The 25,986-nt window shown below is 61.1% G+C and overlaps 1 protein-coding gene across 4 annotated transcripts in view; it reads right to left on the bottom strand.

Annotated features, from left to right (window-relative positions):
• The window catches only part of FAM83G (family with sequence similarity 83 member G), a 41,343-nt gene that overhangs the window by 13,725 nt on the left and 1,632 nt on the right, over window positions 1-25,986 (bottom strand). For 3 of the 4 annotated variants that reach the window (XR_010408622.1, XM_064583015.1, XM_064583014.1), the window contains 3 exons: window positions 13,912-14,079; window positions 6,276-6,400; window positions 4,259-5,504 (listed from right to left, as the gene is read on the bottom strand). Coding sequence is in view for 2 of the 4 variants with exons in the window: in XM_064583015.1 (XP_064439085.1) it covers window positions 4,259-5,504; window positions 6,276-6,400; window positions 13,912-14,079 (1,539 nt within the window). In the remaining 2 variants the exon portion in view is untranslated. Of the gene's footprint in view, window position 1; window positions 249-4,258; window positions 5,505-6,275; window positions 6,401-13,911; window positions 14,080-25,986 lie in introns of all 4 variants that reach the window. The other variant, XR_010408621.1, reaches the window with a different exon arrangement.

The following is a 25,986-nucleotide window of genomic DNA, read 5'->3' as shown; positions in this document are numbered from 1 at the left end:
CCTGCTGGTGGTCCTAGACAAGTCTGTTTCACTACTTTGTGCCTCAGTTTCCCCGAGTCCTATGGGAATAATCCCGCCTTCTGTGGTTACGATAAGGCAAGTTCCTGCTGTGCCCGCCCCAGCCTCCTCCATCCGTAAAGGGGGCTGGACGGGTTTGTTGGAGGGAGCACCTCAATGTGGGCCGGGAAAGTTCTGGTGAGCGCAGGGGCTGGGTCTTCTTCTGGAGTCTGACTCTCGCTCTCCCTGGGCTGTGAACACACCAGGGGACTGTGGGCAGTTCCAGGCAGCCGCCTGGTGGCAAAAGGTCTTGTGAAGCAAGAGATGACCATCTTGCCTCTGGACCTGGCTCCCCAAGGGCCCCACCATGGGCCTGAGGCAGCGAAGCCCAAGAGCCACCCCAGCCAGCCACTAGGGGATGAGTGAGGAGAGCCTTCCCTGCAAGAGAGGCCTGGCCAACCCCAGTCCCAGGCCACAACCCCGAGGCCCAGAAGGTAGACCTGGGATCCGCACCCAGAATAGAGTGACCTCCCCCATGGCCATGGCTCCCGCCCACGAGGGGAGTGTTCAGCGGGCTCAGTCCTGGCTCTCCCTCTCCCAGGCAGCAGGAGCTTAAGGACCGTCTCTGGGCTGTGTCAATGGGAAGTAATCCAGGATAGGAGGCTTCAAGAACCTTGGGAGGCTGGGCCTCAGTTTCCCCAGCTGTAACATGATTCTGGTCTCACACGTGGGCCTCTGGGGCACACACTGAGCTGACAGCAGGTGTCTACCCAGCATCCCGGGAGAGTGGAGGGCCCACCCATGCCCCTTCACCCCAGGACACCTGTCATTTCCTCCCTGGCATGACACTGGCATTTCTGGGCGGGATATTAGTCAAGAGATTTTCCCAGGAAGGCCAAGTGAGTCAGCACCCTGCCAGCCCTCAAGGTCAGGGCTGGATGCGCCTTACTGCCTGGATACCGAGGCAGGACGCTGCTGACCCCAAAGTGGTCCCGAGTACCACTGACATTGGGGCCTCATAGCCTGGCCTGACTTCCCTGTCGTCCTTTGGCTCAGGCTGGGTCTGCCCAGGGGGGACGGCCAGGCCTTGGCCCAGAACCTCACAATACAGGCACCTTTGCACTGAACCCCACGGGGCTGGTCCTACTCCGCCGTGACCCTCAGCAGCAAGCGGGGGCTTGCAGGACGCCAACCGGCCACCGGGCCGGGGCAGCCCTCCGAGACGCCCGGTCTGGTCGGCACCAGGAGGCGGCTCTGTGCGCTGCGACCCCGGGGCTTTTCACTGGCTTTGGACTTTTCACTGCCTCCTGGCTCGTCCGTAATGTGTAGCTGATGCTCTCAAACTCAGGAACAAGCAAACCCCGGCCCAGGAGGCAAAAGGCCCCATGGGCAGCGAGCTCGGCCACGCCCCTCCCTAACCTCGGTGGCCCTGTCTGAGCACCAGTTTTTTTTTTTTTATTCTTATGTTAATCCCCATACATTACATCATTAGTTTTAGATGAAGTGTTCCATGATTCATTGTTTGTGCACAACACCCAGTGCTCCATGCAGAATGTGCCCTCCTCAATACCCACCACCAGGCTAACCCATCCTCCCACCCCCCTCCCCTCTAGAACCCTCAGTTTGTTTTTCAGAGTCCATCGTCTCTCATGGTTCGTCCGCCCCTCCGATCTCCCCCGCTTCATTCTTCCCCTCCCGCTACCTTCTTCTTCTTTTTTTTTTCTTAACATATATTGCATTATTTGTTTCAGAGGTACAGATCTGAGATTCAACAGTCTTGCACAATTCACAGCGCTTACCAGAGCACATACCCTCCCCAGTGTCTATCACCCAGTCACCCCATCCCTCCCACCCCACCCCCCACTCCAACAACCCTCAGTTTGTTTCCTGCGGTTAAGAATTCCTCCTATCAGTGAGATCATATGATACATGTCTTTCTCTGTTTGACTTATTTCACTCAACATAATACCCTCCAGTTCCATCCACATCGTTGCCAATGGCAAGATCTCATTCCTTTTGATGGCTGCATAATATTCCATTGTATATATATATACCACCTCTTCTTTATCCATTCATCTGTCGATGGACATCTTGTGAGCACCAGTTTTTGACAACCAGGCCAGCTCAGGACCTGCCCAGAGAGCGGCGCCAGGGTCCCTATGCTCACGGGCCAGCATCGCACCGTGGCTGACCCTGAAGATGGACCCCCAAGGAAGTCTGAACTCACGGAACCTGTGAGCAGCCAGGCACAGGCTCGGCCCTCTACACAGTGCCTCACTCAGTCCTGCTAGCAACGCCGGGGGTCAGTGGTAGTACCCTGTCTTGCAGACGAGGTCCCACAGCCTCGGGGAGCTTCAGTGGCTGGGCCTGGGGAGTGAGTGCCGGCTTGGGGCCGAGCCTACGCTGAGATGTACTGGGGAGGCGGGAGCCCGCTGACCCCTCAGGGAAGGTCCCGGCCTTGCTGCCTGATGCTCGCTCTGCTGGAGCAGTGGGCCTCAGCTTCTCCAGCTGCAGAATGGGGAGACGGCAGCTGCCCCCCTCCCCCACCTCCCAGGGCTGGCCACCGTGAGCACAGAATAAAATGATGAGAGTTGATGTGCGGGGTTTTAGGGAAATGCTTTCTCTCTCCCACGAGGAGAGCAACCCCGGGCTCTGGCAAACCACAGGACATCAGAGGGGATGAACTACGGAGAACTACGTCTAAACCCCTCCTTGTCCAGACAGGGAAACTGAGGCCCAAAGTCAGGCAAGGACTTGTCCCCAGTCAGAGGCAGCTGTTGGAGAAGCAGGATGGAAGTCAGCCTGTCCTGCACACTCAGGGTCACCACTCTGGCACCCAATAATGATTGTTCTACCAAGAGCCACGTCTTAAAGGGAAATGCAGGGAAGCTCGCATGTTTGGAAAATAAGTTAAAACCACAGATTCTTACTTCTGAACTGCAGCTGGTGATTTCAACTGCAGAACACCAAACATAAACTACTTAAAAGCTGCAGATTGTCCAACCGTGCGAACGTACTAAAAACCACTGAATTGTACCATTTGGGTGGCTGAACTACACAAGAATTCTATCTCTGTGAAGCTGTTTAAAGTTACACTTGAGGGGCGCCTGGGTGGCTCAGTTGGTTAAGTGACTGCCTTCGGCTCAGGTCATGATCCCAGGGTCCTGGGATCGAGTCCCGAATCAGGCTCCCTGCTCGGCGGGGAGTCTGCTTCTCCCTCTACCCCTCCTCCCTGTTTGTGATCTCTCTCTCAAATAAATAAATAAAATCTTCAAAAAACAAAAACAAATAAAGTTACACTTAAAAAAAAAAAAAACAGAAACAAAAGGAAATTATGTCAGAGCTGGGAGGAATCTCAGATGCCATTGGTTCCAACCCATGCTTCCGGCTGGATTGCTGTCGGGCATCAGGCTCAGTTCTCTCAAGCAGCTCTAGGGCTAGAGGGACGGCACCCTATCTCCTGCCGCTCCCTGAGGCACAGCAAGGAGAAAGCCCCCGACAGATGCCCCTGAGGGGGCCTGGGACTCACCCCCTCCTCGTGCCCCCAGGTCATTGTGCAGCGGTCGCTGTCGGCCCGGGACCTGAACCACGCCAAGGCAGGCTCCATCCTGGCCAGCTACCTCAAGATGCTGCCCATGGGCCTGATCATCATGCCAGGCATGATCAGCCGCGTGCTGTTCCCAGGTAGGACAGGCACGGGGGGCTGGGCTGGGGCTGCAGGGGGCCCAGGATTCTGGGTCCTGGACCTGCAGCGGTCACCGGGAGGAGAGGCAATGACGAATGTGAGCCAGGGGAGAGGGGAGGAGAGTGGTCCCCTGGGCCCTCATCAAAGGGACTGACATGGAGGTGGCTTGACATGAGGTCCAGACAGGGACCACTTACTGCTGGGTGACCTTGGGGGGTGTAAAGGACATCTCTGTGCTATCAGCAAATAAGGGAGTGGACCACATGGCAGGGCAGGGTCAACTCCCTAGAACTCCGATGTCTGAAATCTCTGGGTATTTTAAGCGCGTTTCCTTTCGGCTCCCAGTAGCTGGCTTCGGTTGCCTTTATGGGGCACAGGGGCTCCCCAGCGTCGGTAGGGACCAGCCACATGTGTGGCCCTGCGTTGTTGCTACCTGCCCCCCGCCCCCGTTCATCAGTTTCCCCATCTGTAGCATGCAAGGCCATCTAATCTGGGGATCTGGTACCCCAGCAGACGACCACTCTGGCTGCTCAGGCCTGGGGGAGGGACCCCTCATAGGCAGGGACCCCGCCTCACCTGTGTCTCCTTGTCCGTGGAATTCGGAGCCTGCGTCCTCTTCGGAGTACCCGCCTCTCTTCTCTCCTGACCCGGGGCCCACGGCGAGCCATCCAGGGGTCCACCAAAGGTCCCGTGGGTCACGTGGGGGGCACTCAGCTGTCGGCGGGGGGGCTGGGCCGGCCCGTTGGCTACCTGCTCGGAGTGGCGCCTCTGGAGAGGGGCTGAGCGCCCCCTCACCTCAAAATACTCGTCTGACACAGAAGAGGAGGCCACCGAGGGCCGCCGGGGGCCGGGGCCATGGCTGGAGCTGCCCGAGAGGCTGTCCTGGTCACTGAGGGTCACGTAGTCATCATCATCTTCTTCCTCCTCCCCATCTAGCCCATTGGGGATCACCGCTCCCTGGCCGTCAGGGTCATCCTGGGTCACAGACAGCTGTCGCCGGAGCGGGGCGTGGCCTGGGCCCGGTGTCCGGGGCGATGCTCCATCTGTCCCATTCTGGGGCGTCTCCTCTTCTGGGGTCTCCAGGGCCCAGTCAACACCGCCGCTGTCCTGGGCGAGCAGCTCTGCCACAGGGACTGTCCGGGGCTTGGGCACGGGGGGCTGGGGCTCGGGGTCCCCCTGCGGAAGGCCGTTCTCCGCTGGGCCCCCGTCCTGGGGGGCACTGGGCCCGGGGCTGGGGCTGCAGTCCTGGCTCTGCTTCCACAGTTGGGTGCTAGCTTGGGACATGTCTCGGATCTTGATGCGGTTCATCTGGCTGGGCTGGGGGTTCCAGATGTTGGGGTCGATGATATTGATGTAGCCCAGGATGTCACTGCCGGGCTCCGGGTCCGGCTCCACCCACGTGGGCAGGTACTCAAACATGTTGGCCCGCTCCAGGTTGAGCAGGCCGGGGTGGACAGGCAGGGGCGCCTCCGGGACATTTCCGGGCCGCTCGGCCAGGGTGGCGCCCCGCAGTCCGGGGGTCTTCTTGACCTCCTGCTTCTCGGAGGACGTCTTGGCGATTTCATCGGCGCTCTTGGCCTTGACCAGTGCGTACTTGGGGTTGACGAGTTTCTTGGCTACGGTGCCCGAGGGCACCAGTGGCACCACGGAGGGCAGCACGATGGGCTCGGGCTCGGGCTCCTTCTCCATGGGGATGTCCTTGAGGCTGACGCCGTGGGACATGAGGTACAGCTCCTGGAACTGCCGGTCGAACATCTCCACCACCTGGCCCGACAGCACGGAGATCACGTTCCGGTCCGTCCTCGCGGCTGACCACGTGAAGCTGCAGCACAGGGAGACAGGGCGGCCCGGTCAGGCATAGGGGGGCCTGCCTCCTCCCTCCAGCCTCGGGTCCCCAGTCTAGGGAGTCCCCAGCCACGGCAGCGGGCGTGTGAGCAAGGCCCCGAGCACCCAGAGGCTGGCACTCATCAGACTGGCTACGGGGGCCTGGATGGAATCGAGAAGTGAGCACAAGCCTCGGGGTCAGACCTGAGTCTGGGACAAGTCACCTGCACCAGGGCCGCTCCCATCCGTCTAAAATAGCAGTGTGGCACTCCTGCGGGCTGTTAGAGGGCCCCGTAAGGCCGCTCACGGGATGCACAGTACAGCCCCGGCGCCGTCCAGCACACAGGGGCAGGTGCTATCCTCGGTGGCTTGGCTGCGTGGACGGGCGTGGCTGCGGACCGCCCGCCCCCCACCCCCGCCGCCCCCTGCATGGCGGGGTTTGCAGAACTGGGCCACGGCCATCCTCGTCCTGGCCCATCCCTGAAGGTGGCTCTCCGAGTGACCGCCCCGTGTGCTTGGCCCACACCCACCCCCAGGCCGGTGACACCTCTAGGTTGGCACAACAGTTTTGGGGACAGGAGCCCTCCCCTGCCTGCTTCCGGAGACAGGCGGGCGGCGTGCGGGCGTGCCCCAGCCCCGCTCACACCTCAGCAGTTTTGGGACCCACGAACCGGAATAACCAGGGTGTCATAAGGCAGGATGAAGGGCAGAAGCCAGCTGGGAACAGGAGCCACCTCTGTCCCCGGCCCCCAGAAAGCTGGAGAGTCACCTGTAGGAGCCACAGATGGCCCGGTCTCCATCCACGAACATGAACTTCTGGGCCAGGGCACCCTTGAACTTGGTGGCCGACCGTGTGAAGAACTCCGTTCCCCCGCTGCTCCGCACCCTGAGATTCTGTGTTGGGGGACAGGAGGCAGAGTTATGTGACCACAGCCCTGACCACACTGGCGGGGGTGGGGGTGGGCAGCAACCTGTGCCCGGGGCTCAGGCAGGGCTTCGGGGAGGGGGTGCAGAGGGGCTGGAGGCACGGGGTGGTGTGTGTGAGGACCACAGGGTCCCGGCCAAGGCGCAAAGCGGTAGGAAGACAGGAGGGTGGGGCTAGTGACAAAACGCGTGGCGCAGGATGGCCTGGGCGTGGCCTGAAGGCTGTCCACGGAGCAGACGTGGGCAGGACAAGATGTGCGCGGCCAGGCCAGCATGGGACAAGCCGTCACAGGTGGTGGGAGGCCGTTGCAGGGTCTTGAGCAGGAGGGGCGTGCAGACACGTTTTAGAAAAGTCCCACGGGAGCTGTGCAGGGATCGGGGTATTGCTGTCGGGCAAGTGTGTGGCTTTCCCAGGGCGAGTGGCCAGCCGGGCCCCTCTCCCCATCTTCCCTGCACACAGCTGTCTCACTGTCCCCGCTGAGCCCTGCTCACTGAGGACCAGGCTCGCAGCACTCTCCTACTTTCTCACAGGCCAGCTCGCCGCCTGCCACCCAGCAGTGGTTCAGTAAATGGTCAAACCCCACTCCTCACCGGGCTGGTCCTGTGGCACAAAGGCAAGCCACAAAGGCCCCTGCGCAGGTGCGAAAAGACAGGGTTAAGGCACGGCAGGCCCTGGGAAGGGCAAAGAGACCCAGGAGTGGAGGGGACCCCAAAGTAGAGCCTCAGGATAGGAAAGACCCTTGGGCTCTTTGGTCCAAGCACTGCCCCTGTTAGAAACCCAGGCTCCCGCCCCCCCCCCCCCCCCCCGCCCAGAGACGTGCTTCTGGAGGACGGGCGGCAGGCTGCGAGTTTCAGGTTTACCGCAAGCCCCAGTGAATCTGACACCTGCCCAGGGCAGAAACTCCCTCGGCAGCATCCTGCCGGTCCGTCTGCAGGTCCGTGACGGGAGTCACTCCCTCCAGAGGGGGTCTGTGCCGACTTCACTCCCTCCTCGACCCCTACCCAGGCCCCCAGCTGCAGACCAAGGGGATGGTGACGAGGACCCTGCACTGGAGGTGGGGGAGGAGGCAGAGTAGTAAGAACCCCAGCTCTGGGGGAGGGGCTGGGGAGGATCCTGGGTATAGGCTGACATCGGGAAGGCGGGGATGAGTGGGTCGGGTGGGAAAAGGGTGCAGCATTCCAAACGTGGGAGCACAAAGGCCTGGCAGCAGGAGCGGCATCTAAGACCTGGGAGGACTTCCTTGGCGGGAGGACGGTGGGCGATGGAGCCTGCAGAGCAGGCTCAGCCACATGCCGATGAAAGACCCTACCCCTGCTCAAGGGCCTGGCTCTACCCTGGGGGCAGTAGGGAGCCATGGAAGGATTCAGAGCGGGGAGTGATGGAGTTGGAGCTGCCCCTCCAGAATAGCGCCAGTCCTGGCATCCAGCGGGAGGGTGAATGAATGGGGGGTGGGGGGGGTGGGCAGGAAGTGGACAGGCAGGGGGTTTCTGTGAGTGACGGGGTGCACGGCCTGAGTCAGGGCAGGGGAGACAGGGAGGAGGGAATGGGTCTGAGAAAGCCGGAGCCTGCCCTCCATGCGGGCCCCCAGCCCAAGGGTGCTCCTGTGTCTGTTCCTTCTGTGACAGGTCCCAGACCCCTCTCTGCTGGGCAGCCCCAGGGCGGTATCCAGAGGTTACGTGGCCGGCATGGATGCCCACCTGGCCGTGGGGTGAATAATCGTTTGTTGTTGGGCCCAGCCCAGTAGGTAGATAAGCCTCTAGTCCCAGGGCCGGCTCCCCTGCTCCCCAGGCTGCCTGTCGGTACACAGCCAGCTCAGCAGGAAGCTGGCCATAACCCAGGACAATTAGTGCTCGTGACTTTGTACCCAACACAGAGCACGCTCGGGGACCAGAAGTTGGAACAAAGATCCTGGAGGCGGTTTGAGGCCTTCCCCCATCACCTGTGCCCGACCACAGCCCAGCTCTGTGGCTTCTGTGGCTCCCTGCGCAGAGCTCTGCCTGCTAGGGCCACAGACCTCTCCTTGGCCTTGAAGAACAGCCCCCAGCCTTAGTCCCGCTCTCACCAGTGTCTGCCCCCGCCCACCCCAAAGCCTGTCCCCGTGAAGGGCTCAGAAGGTCACCACCTACATCTCAGAAAGACCCAACTCCAAGTGAGAGGCCTTGGCTCCCCTGATTTGCTGTGTGACGCTAAGCAGGTCCCTGGGCCTTCATTTCCCTGCCTGCACGCTACACAGACGGCCTCGGACTCTAAGGCCCATCCGATCCGGGGGCCAGCAGCAGCAGGTGGGGGCTTGCACCCCCCGTTCCCATCATGGCAGCTCCCCTGCTGGTTTGTTCCTGGGTGGGCCCCGCCCCGTGGGATCTGGCCCAGATGAGGTAACGTCTCAGGACTCAGGGCTCGGGTGCGCAGAGGTAGGGGATCCCACAAAGCCGCATTGTCTCTGAGCCCCAGGGCACCCCCAGCAGAGCATGTAGCAGGCAGGGTGGAGGACACCCAGGCTGGCTCCCGTGGGGCGCCTGGGGCAAGGCCCTGGACTCTCTGGAATCTCAGCTTCCTCAGGCACAAAAGGGAGGCAGAGGTCAGTCCCTGCGAGGACCTCAGGGGAGGACAGCTGGGCAGTGCTCCGTCCGCTCCAAGAGTGGCTTTTGCCCCAACCACTGTGGGGCACGACGGGGTGGGCACCCTGCCTGCACCCCCCACTGGGCCTCCTATGCTCACAAAGAGGCCACCTGACCCCGTATCAAGCTGCCCAGGGCCCCACGTGGGCCAGTGGTAGGCAAAGGGGACAAGCTCAGTCCCCCACCGGGGCAGGGTGGGTCACTCAGGCTCTGGTCAAACATGGCTCCAGTCCCAGCTGGGCCTCCCTGGGCCTCAGTTTTCTCACCTGTGAAGTGGGCCCACTGAGCCTTCTGCTTCAGGGCTGCTGTGAAGCCTGACTAGAGCCACGATGCATGGGGTGAGAACCAGCAAGGTGCCCGGCGCTCGACGGGTGCTCCACGAATGGGAGGTGACAAAGGATGTGACAGCTCGTGTAGCGTGACAGGGACGTGACCCCTTCTGCTCGTGGGGGGAAAGAGGGGACTGACATGGAGGACTAGAAAATACCTAGAATGTCGTGGGTCAGGCCCATGGAGGCCAGGACCGCCAGCCATATGTGATGGTCGCGGGGGGCTCAGCGAGGGGGAGTGACCGGCCCACAGTCTCCCAGTCGGTGGGCTCCAGCCCCCCAGCTGTCCTGTGGTGGCTCTCTGCAGGGGCCTGCTGGCATCTCCTGGGCCCAACGGGGAGTCGGGAGGCCTAGAGGCCCTGACCAAGCCTGGCTGGTGACAGCGAGATCGGGCCAGCTGTGCAGACTGCAGGGGACAGAGAGCCCATGTCCCCGTGTCCTGGGCAGCCAACCAGCGTCCACTCACCTCTAAAGGGCCTGTTTCACTCTCTGTGATGGGGGACTGGGAGCCACACTCACCCTGGCCTCCCCGTGCCATCATGAAGCTGGGATGCAGAGGGGACGGGGCAGCGCTGAACCAGCCCAGCTCCAGGGCCTTGACGTCTGAGGGGCTCCTGGCTCCTCCCCCAGGCTGGGTTGCTCAGCCCCGGCACTGCTGATATTCTGGGCCAGGTGATGCCCTGTTGCAGGGTCTGTACACTGCATACAGCACGTTTAACGGTGTCCCTGGCTTCTACCCACCAGCTGCCAATAGTCCCCTCCCAGTCGCAACCATTAAAAATCCTCAGAACGTTGACAAACGGCCCAAGCCAGGCAAAGCCCGCTTGGTGAGAAGCACTGGCCCATCACAGAGCCAGGCCAGGATCAGAGATGGCAGGACAGCAGTGGGAGAAGCCCTGGGCGCCGGAACGGGGCCAAGGCGTGGAACCTGAGCCACAGGCTGCACCCCTGCCTCCTCACCAGGGTGGCTGGAGTTTCCTCGTTCATCAGACAGAGGTCCGGCCTTAGCCCAGTGGCTGCCGGTTTTTCCAGTTTGGCGGCACAAAGCCGACTACCTTTTCAGATCAGCCAGGCATCTCGCTGCTCCCGTCCTGTCTCAGCTGTGAGGCTCGGTCCTGTGTCAGCTGTGAGGCTCGAGGCCCAGCCTAGCTTCCCCTAGCTCCCCCTGCCTCTGGGGCATCCATCAGCTCTCAGTCTCACCCCGAATGTGGCCAGGTCACCTGGTGTGGCGCTGGGCCCCATGGGGACCAGAGGGCGGGTCCTCTTCTCGGGGCCTGGTCTCTGTTTGTAATTCGGGGCGCTCATTCCCACACTCCCTGCCTGAAGGAGTCAGGGGCCAGCTAAGCCAGCAGGCTGGGGTACTTGGGGATGGCTAGGACCCTCACACCCGGGGAAGGTGCTGGTGCATGGCCTGCCACCTCCCCTAGGAAGCAGGAGTTGGCTTGACCCAAGCAATGCAGCATCTGTTTGCAGAACTCAGAGCTCAGGAGGCACGAGGCTGGGGTGGGGGTGGCAGGCTGCCTGGAGGTGAGGGCGTGAGGGTGGCCCCCAGCCAGAACACAGCTGGAAGGAGGAGGGAAGCTCTTAAGACCAGAGCTGGGGTCTCATGAGGAGGGCTGAAGGACAGGTCAGGGAGAAGAGTTCATTACTGACTGCCCTGCCCCCACATGGCTTCTTTTACTCTTCAGAGCAGCCCTGCCAAATAAATGGGGCAAATTCCCATTTCTCAGACAAGGAAACTGAGGCCGACAAAGATTCAGTATCTTTGCCCAGGGTCACGGTGCAGGTGGCAGACCTAGGGCTCAGGCCTGGCTCCCGGCACTGCCCAGACCGGTGCCCGACACCCCCCTGGTCACAAGGATGACCCCACCAGGCACAAGCTACCCCGGGCCCATAGGAGCTGAGGGCAGGTCACTGCAGAGCTGGGCAGGGGCGGCGGGCGGCCGAGGGTGGGCCCAGGGATTACTGGCAAAGGAAGTGCTCCTGAGACAGGCCCGGGCCCAGCTGGCCCATGGGCAGGGAGGTAGACCAAGCAGGCAGGCCCTCGACAAGGTGACACTTGGCCAGGGCCAGGCTCACAGGAGCCTCTGGCCACCTGCCCAGGCTGTGGAGGGGACAGGCTCAACAGCAAGAGTGAGGAGGTCAGGGTCACCCATTCTTTCCCATGAAGAGGCCCGACTCTCCGTGGCATCTGGCTCCTGGGCACATCACTGCAGGGAGGTGGTGAGCACGGACCCCTGGTTCGAGCTGCCCCGACCCTGCTTCGGGCTATGGTCTCATTTCAGCCTAAAGTGTGGGGAGAGGCCGCATACCGCACCCTCCCCTGCCTGGGGCCTGGGGTTTATAATTCCTTAGAGCCAGCAGCTGCCTAACTGCCCTTACTTAGCACACGGAACACTTTTATAATCCTTGTCTCCTCTAATTTCATCCTCAAACAACCCTATTAGGCCACGAGGCGCTGGAGGCTCAGGCAGGTGGAGCCACGTGACCCAGTCCCACAGTGGGTCAGCACGGTGAGCCTTCGTGGGCAGCACTGGGACTGCCCCAATGGCAGGTGCATCCTCAGCCAGGGGCATCAGGCACCGAGGATCGTGCCCTCCTGGTCTGTGCCAACTTCTCATTTCTGGCGGTCAGGCTCAGCTGCTGACTTGGCGGAATGCCTCTGGGCGAGCCACAGCCTCCCTGAGGCCTCAGTTTCCCCACCTGCCACGTGGGAGCCTTGGCCAGGGGGCCCTCAAGGCCCAGCTTGGGCATTCCAGGCCCCTAGGAAGCTGCAGGGCTGCAGCAGATTCTGAGCCCCCCGATGACACCAGGGAACAGAGGGCAGGGTAGGTGGGTGGGCAGTGAGGGCCAGGAACCAACCTCCCAGGGAGGGAGCCGAGCAGCCCCTGGGGCCACGTGCTCCGCCCAGTCCTGCCTGCCTCCCACTTCCCAGGAGCTCCGGAAGCTCTGAGCAGGCTTAACACTTGAGATTTCCCTACCGAGAAGACACACCAGACAGGGGTGAGGCCAGTCCCAGGTTCAGATCCCGCTTGGCATGGACAAGCCCACTCCCTGCGTCTTCATCCCACACGAGGCACGCATGCGGGGGCTGAGCCACGTGACATGTGTAAAGCACCCACTGGGCTCACGGCAGGATGTGGGGGGCGGGGGGGGCCCAGAGGTTCTCTGATCTGCTGCCCACGGGGCAGAGGCTTCTGCAAGTCACCTTTCAAGAGACGCCTTTTCTACACTCCGGACCTCTCCAGCATGAGCTGTCTGTCCCGGGAGTCCATTCTCGGTGCTAATTACACGGCGGGCAGCGCGCGGGGTGAGCGTGGGGCTCGGGGTCAACCCACCACGGAGACCACATAAAAATGTCCCAACAGCCACAGACTCGCTGCCCAGAGAGCTCATAGCCACTTGAAAGGGCTCAGCTGGGATGGGTGGGCATACCTGACGAATACCAACAAATTACAGGCGCAAGAGCCCAGCCCCTTGTTAACCAGCCTGGCGTCGCCCCTTCTCCCGCGATCGTGTTCAGATCACAGGCCGGAAGCCCAAGGAAATCTGACCGGTCAGGAGCAGCTCTGGTGCTGGCCCCCACTCCCCTTACGCTTAACTTACTGGCAGCGAGTGACACCTGGACAAATTAACCAGTCAAGTGCCCAGGATGGGGCCGACCCAAGCCAAATTCTGTGAAAGTATTCGCTCTTGTCATGCATACTGATCCGTACTCTCTGGGGACCGTGCTGCACATAGCAGGGGCCGAGCGACAGCTGGGTGGAAAGAGGGCTCCTCCTGCCCCCAAACATGGGATCAAATTTAGGCTGAGTGCAAGAGCACAGCGACAGTGGCCCACCTGCCCCTCTTCGGGACCAGAGAGATCCTGGAGCCCAGAGACAGGCAGGGATGAGCTCAAGGACACACAGCAAAGCGCTGCTAAGAACCCAGGTTCATCCTGATCCCTCCCCCTCTGCTCCATTGTGTCCTTCCCTAGAAAGCCCTTTCTACCCTGCTCTCCCTCCTCAAATTTATTTCAAGTCTGCAGCCATCAGGGAAGCCTTCCCTGACCTCAGCCCGAGGAAGCTGCCTCTGCCGGAGCCAGATTCTAAAAGGGGCAGGTAGAACATCATACAGAGAAAGATTCTGGCTTCAGCCCAAGAAATAACTTCCTGGGAGTCAGAGCTCTCCAGATAGGATGTGAGCTGCGGGAGCCTGGGTGGTGAGCACCCCGTCACTGGAGGTGTGCAAGCAAAGACAGGGGATCACCGTGGCCTGGGCTGCTCGGAAATCATACGTGATAAAGCACCTTGCCTCGGCTCCAGGACCGGATTAGCCCTTAACCAGCGTTTATCTTATCTCTGACGGTCGGAGGTGGTGTCCTGTCCCTCTGGGTGGTCAGGCAGAGGTCAAGTGACCGCTTGGCAGGAGGCTCTAGGATGCCTGACCTCTCTGTGCCCAGCATAGGGCTCCATCCCTAGGAGGCAGGTGCTGCAAGTGTTTGTGGACCCACCGAATGACCGCTCGGTCAGTCCAGACCAGCCAGCTCACCTTGAGGTGCCCCAGGTGCATGCGGGCCCGCTCACACATGTGCAGAAAGTACTTGACGTTACTCTCGTCCACGATGATGTACACGGCCACCTTCCTCTTGAAGCTGGCGTCCAGCAGGTCCTTGAAGATGTCCACGTCGGTGAACATGTCCATGACCACGGCAATCACCTGTGAGCAGGAAGAGACCAGGGCTCTGGGTGGCAAGGCGGCGGGCACTGGCGCTCGGCAGAACGCACAGCCCTCCACACCCACCGCCCTCTCTGGGCGCCCCTGCTAGCCCTGCCCCACCCCCAGCCTCAGCACTGGGACTGGGCAGCGATGGCCTGGGGGCCTCTCTGGTCCCGAAGTTCTAGGGTTCAAGATTCTCCATCGGTGGCCAGACTGGACTTCGTGGAGCCGCGGGCCTGGAGAAGCACATTCGGCAGGCCCTCTGTCTCCGTAGTACAAGACGACAGAAAACAAAGCCCCGTCTCCTGGCCGGTGAGGCCCATGGAGGGAGGAGAGAATGCCTGGGAGCCAGGCAGGGTCTGCGTCCTGAGGTTGGGAGCGTGCTGGGGCCAGCCCCCAGGGCAGCCTGCCTTCCTCGTGGGTATCAAGGGCCCCGTTTTGGTCCCTTCCTGGCTTGCATTCCCGAGCCCGAGCAGCCCACACCTTCACCTGCCACCAGCCACCCTGAGATGCTGAGGTGGACCAGATGTGTCAACAGCCGGAAGGGCAGCAGCTGGTACAGGTGTTCTTGAAGTCACCTGCGCGTCCCTGCCTGGCGCGGACTTGGCCAGGCTTCCCGCTACCACCTCTCCTGTCTGTCTGAACGGAGCCCAAACCAGCAGGTGTGCCCTATTGTGTGACAACAGCGGACCTCCAGCCTCCTGGACCTGGCTCAGGGTGGGGGCCCAGAGGTCAGAGTGCATCCAGCCCAAGCCCTAGCCCCACGTGGGCAGTGACAGGCAGAGGAGAAGAACAGGGTGGTTGGGATGAGCTCACCTGCCTTGGGGGTAGTCAGCAGATGCTTGGGACGACTGGGGCTCAGTGACCATCTCTGGCCCTCTCTCTGGTCCCCCCCCCCATCCAACTGGGCAGCCAAGGGGAGCATATGGGGGGGTCTGGGCCTGAGGCGGACAACCAACACAGATAATCAGCCCCCTAGCCCTTCGAGACCGGCGCCACCGCCCTGTCCAGGGCCTGAGAATCTTCTGGAGAAGACTTAAGAGGCCAGGGACTTGGCCTTACAATGAGCTGGGAGTGGTCAGGCTAGAACCTACCCAGGCCAGCTAGGGAGCCAAGTTCACCCCCCACCCCCACCGCGAGGGTGGCCCAACAGGCTCCCCTCACTGGGATCTGTAGGCGCAGGGTGAAGGACAGGCAGACTGGGACCTGCTGGGGATGAGTCCACACACTCCGGTGAGCTCACCCAGCTGGCCTCTGCAGGCCCATGTGGGCTCCTCCCTGCCCTGCCCTGCCCTGGCCAGGACACGATCTGTGTGACCCTGAGCAAAGACACCTAGCTTCTCCAGGCCCAGCTCTCTCTGTGGTCCAATGGGGGCAGGGGAGCTGCAGGACCAGCCGGGCTCCATCATGGCCGAGGCCCAGGATTCACTCCATTCTCTGGGGGACAACCGCTCGCTGGCTTTGGGTCTCTGAAGGGCTGTTTCAGGTGGGGCAGAGGGCGTGGCTACAGGCCAGGCAGGGGCTAGGACAAGCAAGGGGAAGCCAACAGAGGCAGATGTTGGGGCCAGTTGAGGAGGCGCTTTCTGACCCAGAGTGAGGCAGGGGTCTTGATAGGGAATGAGCTCCCCATCCCAGGAGGTGTTTAAGGAAAGGCCAGAGATCGCTTAGCAAGGAGGTGGCTGAGGGGACAGATGAGACACAAGGATGGCTGGGTGGGCTCACGATGGCCTTAGATTTCACCAGTTGAACGTGAGACCTTGAGGTGGGTGGGGTGGTAGCGGGGACTTCCTCACCTGGGCCCCCCCAGCCCCAGAGCCAGCCCTGGGAACCCCTTGGATAAGGCGCTCCTGGAGGCAAACAGCCTCACGTGCCACCCCGGAAAGGGCGCAGCCAACACGTTTCTCCTTGGAGGCAGACATCACATCACCCCTTGCTCCCTTGTCATCGCCATCCCCCACCAGATTGGTCAGGCCCGCTTCCAGGCCCCACCTGCCGTGGCAGATGGGGACTTGCCCTGGGCCTGGGCTGGGGGACATGCCCCAGCAGGACCCACTCCTCCTGTGTCCTTCCCCATGTCTCCCTCCAGCAGGTAGCGGACCAGATCTGCTGTTGGGCTGGATCTGTTGGGGCCTGCCCCCCATGGTGGGTCCCTTCCATGGGGCCCTGGGGCTGAGCTCTGGCTCTCCCGGGGTACTGGGTTCGGTGCCAGGCGGCGGTCAGAGGAGGGCTTGTAACAGGAGCCAGCAGATGCTGGGAGTGGGGAGGGGTGCTTGGCGCTCCCTAGGCACTGGGATGATGCTGGGGGAGGGGGCCGGGTGCTCCCCGTGGAGGACCCCACAGCTTGTCCAGTCTGAGCCACAGAGGTTTCTTGGAAGCCTCCCCCCCCATCGTGCATGCTGTTCCCCGTTCTGTACATGGGAGAGCTGGGGCCGGACGCGGAAGGCTGGAACCCGGGTCTCGTGCTGCAGGATGGTGTAACGTTCAGTCCTCAAACACGCAGTGAGGCAGCGGTCGCTGCTCCCATTTCACAGATGAGGAAACTGAGGCATGGAGGGATTCACTCCCTTGCCTAATTATCTTGGGTGGCCTAGCTGGCCCGTGACACTGTGACTTCATCCAGGGCAGAGCCCCCATTCGGAGCCAGCGTGGGGCCTGGTCTACGGCGGGCCTCGGGGGACTGCTGTCAACTGGGAATGTGACCAAATGGTCTGAGTCGCGGGAATGAGGGAAGCCCGGGACAAGCCACGGCCCCTCTCGGGCCCTTGGTTTCGCATCTGCCCAACGGGGATGTCAGCCTGGCTCACTGCTACGGTCTCTCCTGCCCGCACGTCGTGGCCAGAGCCCAAAGCTGCCGGCCCCACCTGGAGGCGTACAGCAGCTGCCCCCTGCAGCCCCAGCTCGCACAGACCCCGCAGGGGTCCCGGGCAAGGCCAGGGCCAAAGCCGTGCAGGCAATGAAGGGGAGGCTGGAATCTGGAGACTAGCCTTGCCCCGCCGTGTGTTAAGAGACTGCACTGGGCAAGAGGCAGGTGGCCTGGGTCCCCGCGTTGAAGCTCACACCTCATGACCACAGGAACCAGTGTGTCCGTGTGAGCATCGGACCAACTGCCCAGTTGCCAGGGGGTGGGGTCGGCAGGCACGTGCGCATCCTGTATCCCAGGCTGGGCGTCGCTGGGGAACCAATGGGGCAGCGCCAGCCCAATACAGAACCGGCACAGAATGCACGGGCTGGCTCCCAAGGGAAGGAAGGTCTCCGGGGGTCCCTGTGCGGAAAGTCCTTGCTTGAAGAAAGGCACAGAACCAGGAGGGGCCAGACACCTGTGACAACCATCCCGGTTCTCAGCCCCAAAGGGCAGCGCAGTGGGGTCTGGATGATACCTAGGGGGAGCTGGAGGATGGCCGTGCCCCAGACAGGGGCCAGCCACGCAGTATAGAAGTGGGTGAGGCTAGAGCAGAGGGGAACATGGCAGGATCAATACAGGCACTGGGCTTGAGTGCGCTTTAGACCCAAATGACCCCTGGCCTCTCTGGGGGGCAGGGGGCGGTGGTATATGCAAGCTCCCAAAATACGTCCCTCCAGTGGTTCCCCAAACCTCCTTTTCCCACGCCCTCCCCATCCAATCTCTGGCACGGCCTCCCATGCCCCCAGCACGAGCACTTTCATTGTTCAGGTGGTTACTGGGGGGACTTGAACAAAGGGGGGGCAGCGTCTGAGCCACGCTCCCAGCTGCTCCCTGCCATTCGGGCATGCACCACGTCTGCATTTCTGGAAATGCCGCAGCAAACCGACCGAGTGGCATGCCGTCTCCTGAAGGCCTGGACTCTGAGAGCCAGGTCAGGGTCCAGCAGGTTCCCACCTGGAGCTCCCTCTCTAACACCTTCCCCACCATCCCTGGCCATGGAGCTGCGTGGAGGAGGCTCAGAAGGAGGCAGCTCTGGTCTCTCCCTTCAAAGTGCTCCAGAGCAGACAGGGGAGACAGACAAGCCCCATCCTCCCTGCAGCCCAGAAGCAGCCACGGAAACAGGGCACTGCAAGCACACAAGTCCCTGACCCTCCGTGGGCCTCGTGTCACCACCTGCAAAGTGTCGGAGGTGAAGAGAACCTCAGAGCTCTGGGTCTGTCCCACTAAGGCCCCGATGGACACCCAGATGGTGGTGGCATGGGCTGCAGAGTGTCCTGGGAAGACGCGTGACCTCGGGCAAGAGCCTTAGTCTCCTCAGGGGGCGGTAAAATGCCCACCTGCACAGATGAGATCAGCCCCAGGATTGCCTCAGCTACCTCCGAGTCTGGCAGTCTCCCTGAGTTGAGGAGACAGGGTGTGCTCAGAGCACAGTTGCCAGAATTTTCAGACACAGGGTGTCCCCTTGAGCCTTCAGCTGGTGACTGAGCATCATGTGCATGGAGGAGACCATCCAGGCTGGGACAAAACTGCTAGAAAAAGGCAGCTGGAACGGTCACCGGTGCTCACGCAGGATTTAGGAGTCATTTACAATCCCCCCACCCCCACCCCTGGCACTGTAGCAGACCCCTCTAAAATTCAGGGCCTGCGGGAGAGTCCTCAGAAGGGTATTACCTGAGTAGTGGGCAAATAAGCCCTAGACCAGAGGCCAACAAACTTTCTGTAAAGGCCACGTGGTAAATACTTCAGGCTTTGCAGGCCACATGGCTCTAACACACTCGACTCTGCCGTGATAGCATGGGGTCCATGGTCCAACTCTGACCCTGGGCTAAATCTGCTCTGGTCCCACCTAATAAAGCTTAAAAAACACCAAACTGAACCTCGAGATGTGAAACTAGTCAACAATTAAGATGAAAAATACACTGGACGGGATGAATACCAGATTAGACACCATAGAAGAAACAATGAGTGAACTTGAAGACACATCAGTAGAAACGATCCAAAATGACCCATGGAAAGGGACTGACAAACCAGGATCGGCCCAGAGCATCAGTGAATGGGGATCTAGAGGATCTAGGATACACATAACTGGAGTCTCAAAAGGTGCCGAGGTGGAGAAGGGGTGGGGAAGACAGAAAAATGAAAAAAATAATGTCCATCATTTTTCCACATTTCAAGAAAACTATCCATCCACGGTCGCGGAAGTTCAGTGAGTTCCAGGCAGAAGAGACAGGAAGAAAACCTCACTGAGGGACATCAAAATCACATCTGAAAAGCAGCCAGAGAGAAAAAGACCTTCACATAATGAGGAACAGAGATAAGTAGGCTTCTCCGCAGAATCACCACAAGCCGGGGAACACAGGAGCAACATCTTTAAGGCACTAAATGCAAAAACAGTTACCCTAGAGTTCTCTGCCCCAGGAAAATAGCTTTCCAAACCAAAACCGAAATAAGGACTTTTTCAGACCGACAGATGCTGAGAGAATGCATCCCTGGGCAGACCCCATACAGAGAAGTGATTACCAGCCCCACGTACACATGGAAGGACTGAGACTCCAGAGGACTACAGTTGTCTCCCTGGTGGAGGCACAGGCCCCCCTCCCTGACTGGAAGGGCAGAGTTACTCCCCTACCTGCCCCCACCACATACCCCCACACCCCTGCCTCCTGGCTGCAGTGCCCCCGTCTCCCATGTCCTCGACATGGCCCTGCACCCCTTCCGTCCCCTGGTGCCAGCAGGATTAAGGAGGCTGAAAGGCCTAGAAGGTTCTCCACGCGCTGGGGAGGACTCCTGGGAGCCCCTGGCCCCACCGTGGGGGGCATTGCTCCTGACTTCTGACACTCTCCAAACCAGTTTGCCCATCTTCTGGCTTACAAAGGCCTGTCCCCGAAGGAACAGCCTGGTCCTGCCTCCCAGGGAGGGAGTCTGCATAGGTCATCACACCTGCTGACCCCAGCCAGGGTCAGGATAACCAGGCCAGCTTTCTGACACTCACGCAGGTGTCCCTTTTCCAGGGACTAAGGATGGGCAGCAGTGACCACTCCCATTTTCCAGAGAGGGAGTCCCTGTCCCAGAGCCGCACGGTCAGCCGGTGGCAGAGGCCTCTTGCTTAGGGCTCTTCCCTTGGTAGGGGAATCCTGTGTACATCCTAGCTGACTCCACCCGCTGACCCCCAGAGCCCACCTTGGGTCCTGAAACAGACTCTTGATCATCAGCTCTGCCTGGAAGGTAAATGCCCCAGGGCCTCCTGGCTCTTCCACTCCTTCCCAGGGTGGCCCAGGACACAGCCTCAGCTTCCCTTCTCGGTAACATGGGGGGGCGCAATGGATAACCTGAGTTTCTCCCTTCTGACATTCATCAACCCTGGCGCTTTCCCCACCCTCTGGACTATTAAAACAGAAGCCTCATTAAGGCCAATTAAAGGAGGCTCGGGCCTCCTGAGTGCCAAATGGCTGCAGCAGGATGGGGTCAAGAGGCGCATATTGGTCACGCCCAGAGCCCTCTGTCCAGCGGCCCGGCCCAGCCCAGCCCAGCAGCGTGGGCCCTGCCGTGAGTCTCCAGCCTTCCCCAGATAGACATTGGCCCCCTCACCAAGGCTCAGCAAAGCTGCAAGGGAAAGGGGCCCTGCAGAGCGTCGGGGAGGGCTGTCAGGGGCTGTGCCTGTGGATGAGCTGGGGGGACAGGCCTCGCCCCCTTCCCCTGCAAACTTCCAGGCCTGCAGGCATAAGGTCCAGCCAACCGGACCCCCACACAGTCATCAGTGAATGGCACCAGCTGAGGATTTTCAAATCGGAAAATTCGAAAGCCTGTAAAACCTCAGTTTCCCCAGGGTCCAGGAGGGACAGAAGCTGTGGTGTCATTGAGCAGCCTAATCCCCAAGGAAGACTGGCCTGGAAAGGGCTTGCCCAAGGTCACGCAGCAAGCCAGAGAAGGCTGATGCCCCTGGGCCACCTGATGCCCACTCGTCTCTACTGCATTCCAGCAAGCCCCTGCTTGAACTCCTCCAGGACGGGGAGCTCACCACTTTGCAACCCAGACTATTCCCAGAGCGAGGCTGTCAGGAGAGAGGGGAGGATGAAGGAAGAGAGGAGAGAACTCGCATTTACGAAACGCCGGCTCGGTGGCAGACACCACACTGCACCCTCTCCGCAACTTTGAGCCGGGTATCGGCAACACCGTGGCAGCGAGGGGGCAGGAACGGAGGGTGAGAGGGGCGAAGGGACCATCCTGGGGCAGCACGGCAAGGTAACAGCAGAGCTGAGGCTTGGCCATGGGTCTGCATGGTCTGGAAGTCCCTCTTCCCACCGCCCTGCACTGCCTGTAGCCTGGGAACACACCTAAGCCTGGAGAGCACCCAGAGCCACAAAGGAGGCAGGCCAGAGCCTGCCAGGATGTGGGGCAGGGTCCTGGAGTGGAGGGGCGGCCCTGCCCCGCACTCAGCATCCTCGGATCACTCAGGAGCTCATGGGTGCTCACCACTGTTACTGTTGCAAGACAAGTGTCCAATCCCCATTTTGCAGATGAAGAAACTGAGGCCCAAGGCTACACAGCAAGGGGGTGGCTGAGCCGGACAGGAGAACCAGGGGACTGTGAGAGGACCGGCCCCTTTCTGCTGGCCCACCCGGAAGGACTCTCGGCCTCAGGATGAGCCTGATGAACCCGGGAGACCAGGAGTGCCATGCAGGCCCGCCAGACCAGAGACCCTCAGGTGAAGGCCAGCAGGCCCTGGCCCGCTCTTAGCGCCCTAACCTCAGTATCCTCATCTGGGACATGAATACGACAGGGTCCCTGGAGGGAGGTCGGCTGCAGGAGGCTGCAGGAGGCTGGCAGCATGCGCCAGGCCCCGAGGTGCTGGCCCTCCTTCCTGGCAGAGCTGCTCCTGGCTCTCTTCAAACTCTCAATTAGATGCAAACGCCGTCAGGTAGGAAGCCTTTGGAGAGGATAGAGCTGACACCTGGGATTATGTTATCAGATCGTTCCCCACCTGGCAGGCGACGGCCCTGGGCCTGGGCTGGGAATTGCTGGAGCAGGCAGGATGCACCTCTGTCACTTCTCGGCCTGAGCCTGGGCCCGGCCCCTGCTCCTTCCAGGGTCCAGTGCACGCCACATGCACTTTGGGAACAGCGCAATGGGCCATCCCTGGGGCCTCTAGAGGACAGCCTCGGTGCCACTGAGCTCAGGGGAAGTGAGAGCCCTCCCTCCTGCTCCAGAGGGACTTGCAGGGGTCTCAGCCTCCGGTCGCCCTGTTCTCCCCAGTCCCGGTGTGGTCATACTTCTACCAGCCCCCCACCGCGCCCCCTCCCCTCCTCGGGAGAGCCCAGTGTTTGGGAGCCTGATGGGGACAAGCAGCCTCATGAAAGGGCTTTTACTGTCCTGAGTCAAGCTGGGGGCAGCAACCAGGCACCAAGGCTCCCATTAGGGGCAGGGCCCAGAGAGTCCAGCCAAGACGCCGCTTCCCCTGGGGACAAGAGGCTCAGAGCCTGCAGACTAGGTTCTGGGCCCAGTTCCTCCAAGACGTCTGCCGTCTCTGAGCTGCACCAAGCCTCGGGTTCCTCATCCGCACTGAGGAGGCAATGTGTCCTTTATGCAGTCGCTGGGAGGGTTCCAGTGTAGGTAAAGTGCCCGCTCAGCACCTGGCATATACCTGGCATTTAATGAGCGCCTCATCAAGCTGCTTTTATTCTCCGGGAGCCAAGCCGTGAGCCAGGACATCAGCGTGTGAAGGCAGGGGGCTGACAGGAAAGACTGTGCGATTAATCAGGCATCAGGAAACCTGGTTCCAGTCTCTTGCTGCTGCGTAGCCCGAGGCAAGAAACTGAACCTCTCTGGGTCTCCGTTCCCAAGCCCGGACCCGGCAGGCACGAGAAGTGGGTTCTAGTCCAGCCTTGCGCACGCACTCTCCCTCGTACTCCCTCAGTGTCCTCACCCGCACACGATTCACCCCTGCCCCTGGGAGCTTCCCCGGACTGTCTGGGGTTGGCGAAGGGATCCCACTAGGGGCCTGCTGGGGGCACCCCCGCCACCGCAGCCCCCTCCAGGACCCAGCCCAGCCTCACCCCTCTCTCTCGGAGGCTGCAGTCAAGCAAGGCTGGGGCTCATCCCTCCTAGGCATGATGCTACAGGCCCGACCTCTGGTATGCAGTTGGAACCCCGAAGCAGGTTTTTCCCCAGGTAAATCACTGGTCTCGGGGAGGAGGGGTGGGGGCTCTGGCTCAGACACTTAGAGCCCACTGGGGCTGGAAGACAGCTCACAGAGCACAGGCTGCCTGCTCAGCGCCGTATAGCCAGTTCGGTTAGACCCAGGACCCAATCTTCAATGCCCGTACCCATTCTACAGATGAGATGACTGGGGCTCCGAGAAGAGCTGGGGCTTATCCCGGGTCCCCCAGCAGTGGAGGAAGAGCAGGGACTCTGGGCTCCTTGTACTGTGGCCCCCTAGTTTCATTCTAGTGTTTTGGGAAAGGGGGGAGTTCAGCAGCCTTGCCGGGAACACAGCCTCTCCCGGGCGGCCACACTGGGACGGGCTGTGTGCTGTGTCATTTCCCTGCCCCAGGGTCTGCCTGCCGTGCTGACGGGCCAGGCAGAGGAGGAGGAGGAGGTGGGCCGGGCCGCCCTGAGTCAGCACCAGCAGCCCCAGCCCAGGTGCCCCGGTGGGCAGGGGGTCAGTGTTCGGGCCAAGCAACCGGACAGCGGGCCCCCCATCCCAGGCCTGGGGAGGGGGGAGTGTTCTCCTCACATTGCTGCTGGGGGGGTGGGGGAGGACACGGGGGCGAAGGTAAAGAGGTGATTCACGGGGAGAGAGAAGGCAGGCAGAGCTCCCGGGGGCGGGCGGGCGGGCAGGCCAGGCAAAGCACCTCGTCAGCATCCGCCGTCAGCATCCGGCAGCGGCTTGGCCCAGCGCTGGAGCCTGGGAAGCCGCAGGAGCAGGGCAGATGGGAGGGTTGCAGGCCGCGTGGCCGAGCTGCCCCTCCCTGCCCTGCCTGTCACCGTGTTCTGTCAAGGCCAGGATGGGCAGGGGACCCGTCCTGGAGTCTAAGGACAACACAGGCCTGGTCCCCACCCCGCCACCCAAGAACTAGCTAGGTGACATCGGCAGGGACGAACCAGTCGGGCCTCAGTTTCTACATCTGGAAAATGGGCAGATCCCACTAGCTGAAATTATGAAGCACCTCACGCTCAAAAACCAGTAGCTAGTGTCATTACGCCCGCCCCCCCCACCCCCCCACACCAAGCTGGCCTCGGGTCCCTGGATGGATGTGACAGGGAAGCACAAAGGATGGGAAGCAGGGGCGTGGCTCACCATGGCGCTGGGGGTGTGAACAAGTCCCTCTTCTCCGTGCTCTCATCTGAAAGACCCCAGATCCTCCTGCTGGGTCCAAGAGTAGCAGGCAGTCTCAGCAGTGGGCCCCCATTCTCAGAGGGGTCAGGCGGCAATGCCAGCTGGTCAGGGGGCCCCGCCGATGGTGGTACCACACAGACCGAGGTTCCAACCCAAGATGGACCTCACCCTGCCATGTCACCTTAGACAGGCGAAGCCAACAGCCTGGTGGGGCTTTTGTGGGGAGCAAATGAAGTTACAAGAGGCCCATGGGACTGCATGGGGTGGCTGGGTCTCAGCCCTGGCCACAGACACGTGGGGAGGATGCCCTGCTGCCCAGCCTGGCCCTGGGTGCCCCTATCTGGCCCCATCACTGGGCCAGGCCATCAGTCTTCCTGTCTGGGGCAGATTAGACTTGCTGGCTGTTGCCATGCCGAGCAGGGATCTGGTGCCAGTCTCCTTCCTACTCCTGGTGGGGAGGAGACAGGTGGAGGAGGCAGAACCCTGGCACAGCAGGTCAGGGCCTCAGTTTCCCCATTTTTAAAAAAGGGGTCATGGGATCCCAACAGGCCCTCCCAGAGGACTGGGTTCCACGACCTCAAGTCAGACATGACATCAGCTGCACCTGCCTACCCCCTAGCAGCTGTGGGGCGGATTATTCAGCCCAAGGGCTACGAAGGCCCCTTCCTCCTCCCACTTTCCCTCCTCTTCCTGCAACTCTTCCTCACTCCGGTCACCCGATTCCATCTTCACAACGGCCAAAGACGCAGCTCCGTTCTCACCTCCACTTTACACACCAGAAACCCAAACCCCAAAGCTGCCTGGGATCAGGTCGAGAGCCAGGCTCCGAGACACAGGCTCTCCGACTCTGCCAGCCCCCTCAGGGGACAGGCACTCTACCTTTCTAGAAACCTAACCCATGGCCACCTTGTCAGCTCCTGACCCACTTCTGGTTTCTCGGCCTAAGAGTTTCCCCAGGCCCTGTCAGCCAGGATGGTCCCCAAAGCCAGCGTTCTGGGCTCGTACGATCTGCTGCCCTGCTCTGGGCCTGGCAAAGGGTTAGACTCTGCTAGAAATACCTCCACCAGCACAGATGTTGCTAACCAGTCACCACCCTCTACTGAGCTCAGACCTGGTCTCAGAATCTTTCTCAGCACAGCTCGCTTGGGCAGGCTTTATCAATCAGCTCGCGATGTGCTCTGAAACCACGGGAAGGCACTTCCCCTCGGCAGGAAGACGCACCAGCTCATGGCCTGGCTCGGCACGTGGTGAGCACCCCTTCTCAGGATGTGCGTCAGTGTGTCGGCTGAGAATGACTACCCACACCAGGGATGCTGCCCATCGCGGCCGGGGTAGAGAAGAAGCAACCCTTGGGGTCCTTTCACCGGCAGAATTCAACCCAGGTGGGCAACCCTCAGCTGACTTCACTGCGCTTCCACCCAAGGACCATCCCCGCCCCCTACATCCCAGCCTGGGAAGATTCTGCATTACAAAGCTCACAAAGAGGCTCAGAGAGGGTGAGCAAGTCACTCTCTGCTGCCCAGCGCAGCCAGGAAATAGACACATTTGAACTCGGACCTCCAGGCCAGCCTCAGATGGACGGACCCAGGCTACTTTTTAGTCTCCGTGCCTCCTCCACCACTCCAGACTCTCTCCACCACCCCAGAAAAGCAACAACAGTGTTTCACGG

Source organism: Mirounga angustirostris, unplaced genomic scaffold (assembly GCF_029215605.1).
Source record: "Mirounga angustirostris isolate CCGP_5_RB_7025 unplaced genomic scaffold, mMirAng1.0.hap1 SCAF_17, whole genome shotgun sequence".
In the NCBI taxonomy this organism is placed as follows: domain Eukaryota; kingdom Metazoa; phylum Chordata; class Mammalia; order Carnivora; family Phocidae; genus Mirounga; species Mirounga angustirostris.
Note: the sequence above shows the minus strand (reverse complement) of the source record. Positions and strands in the feature narration are given on the sequence as shown.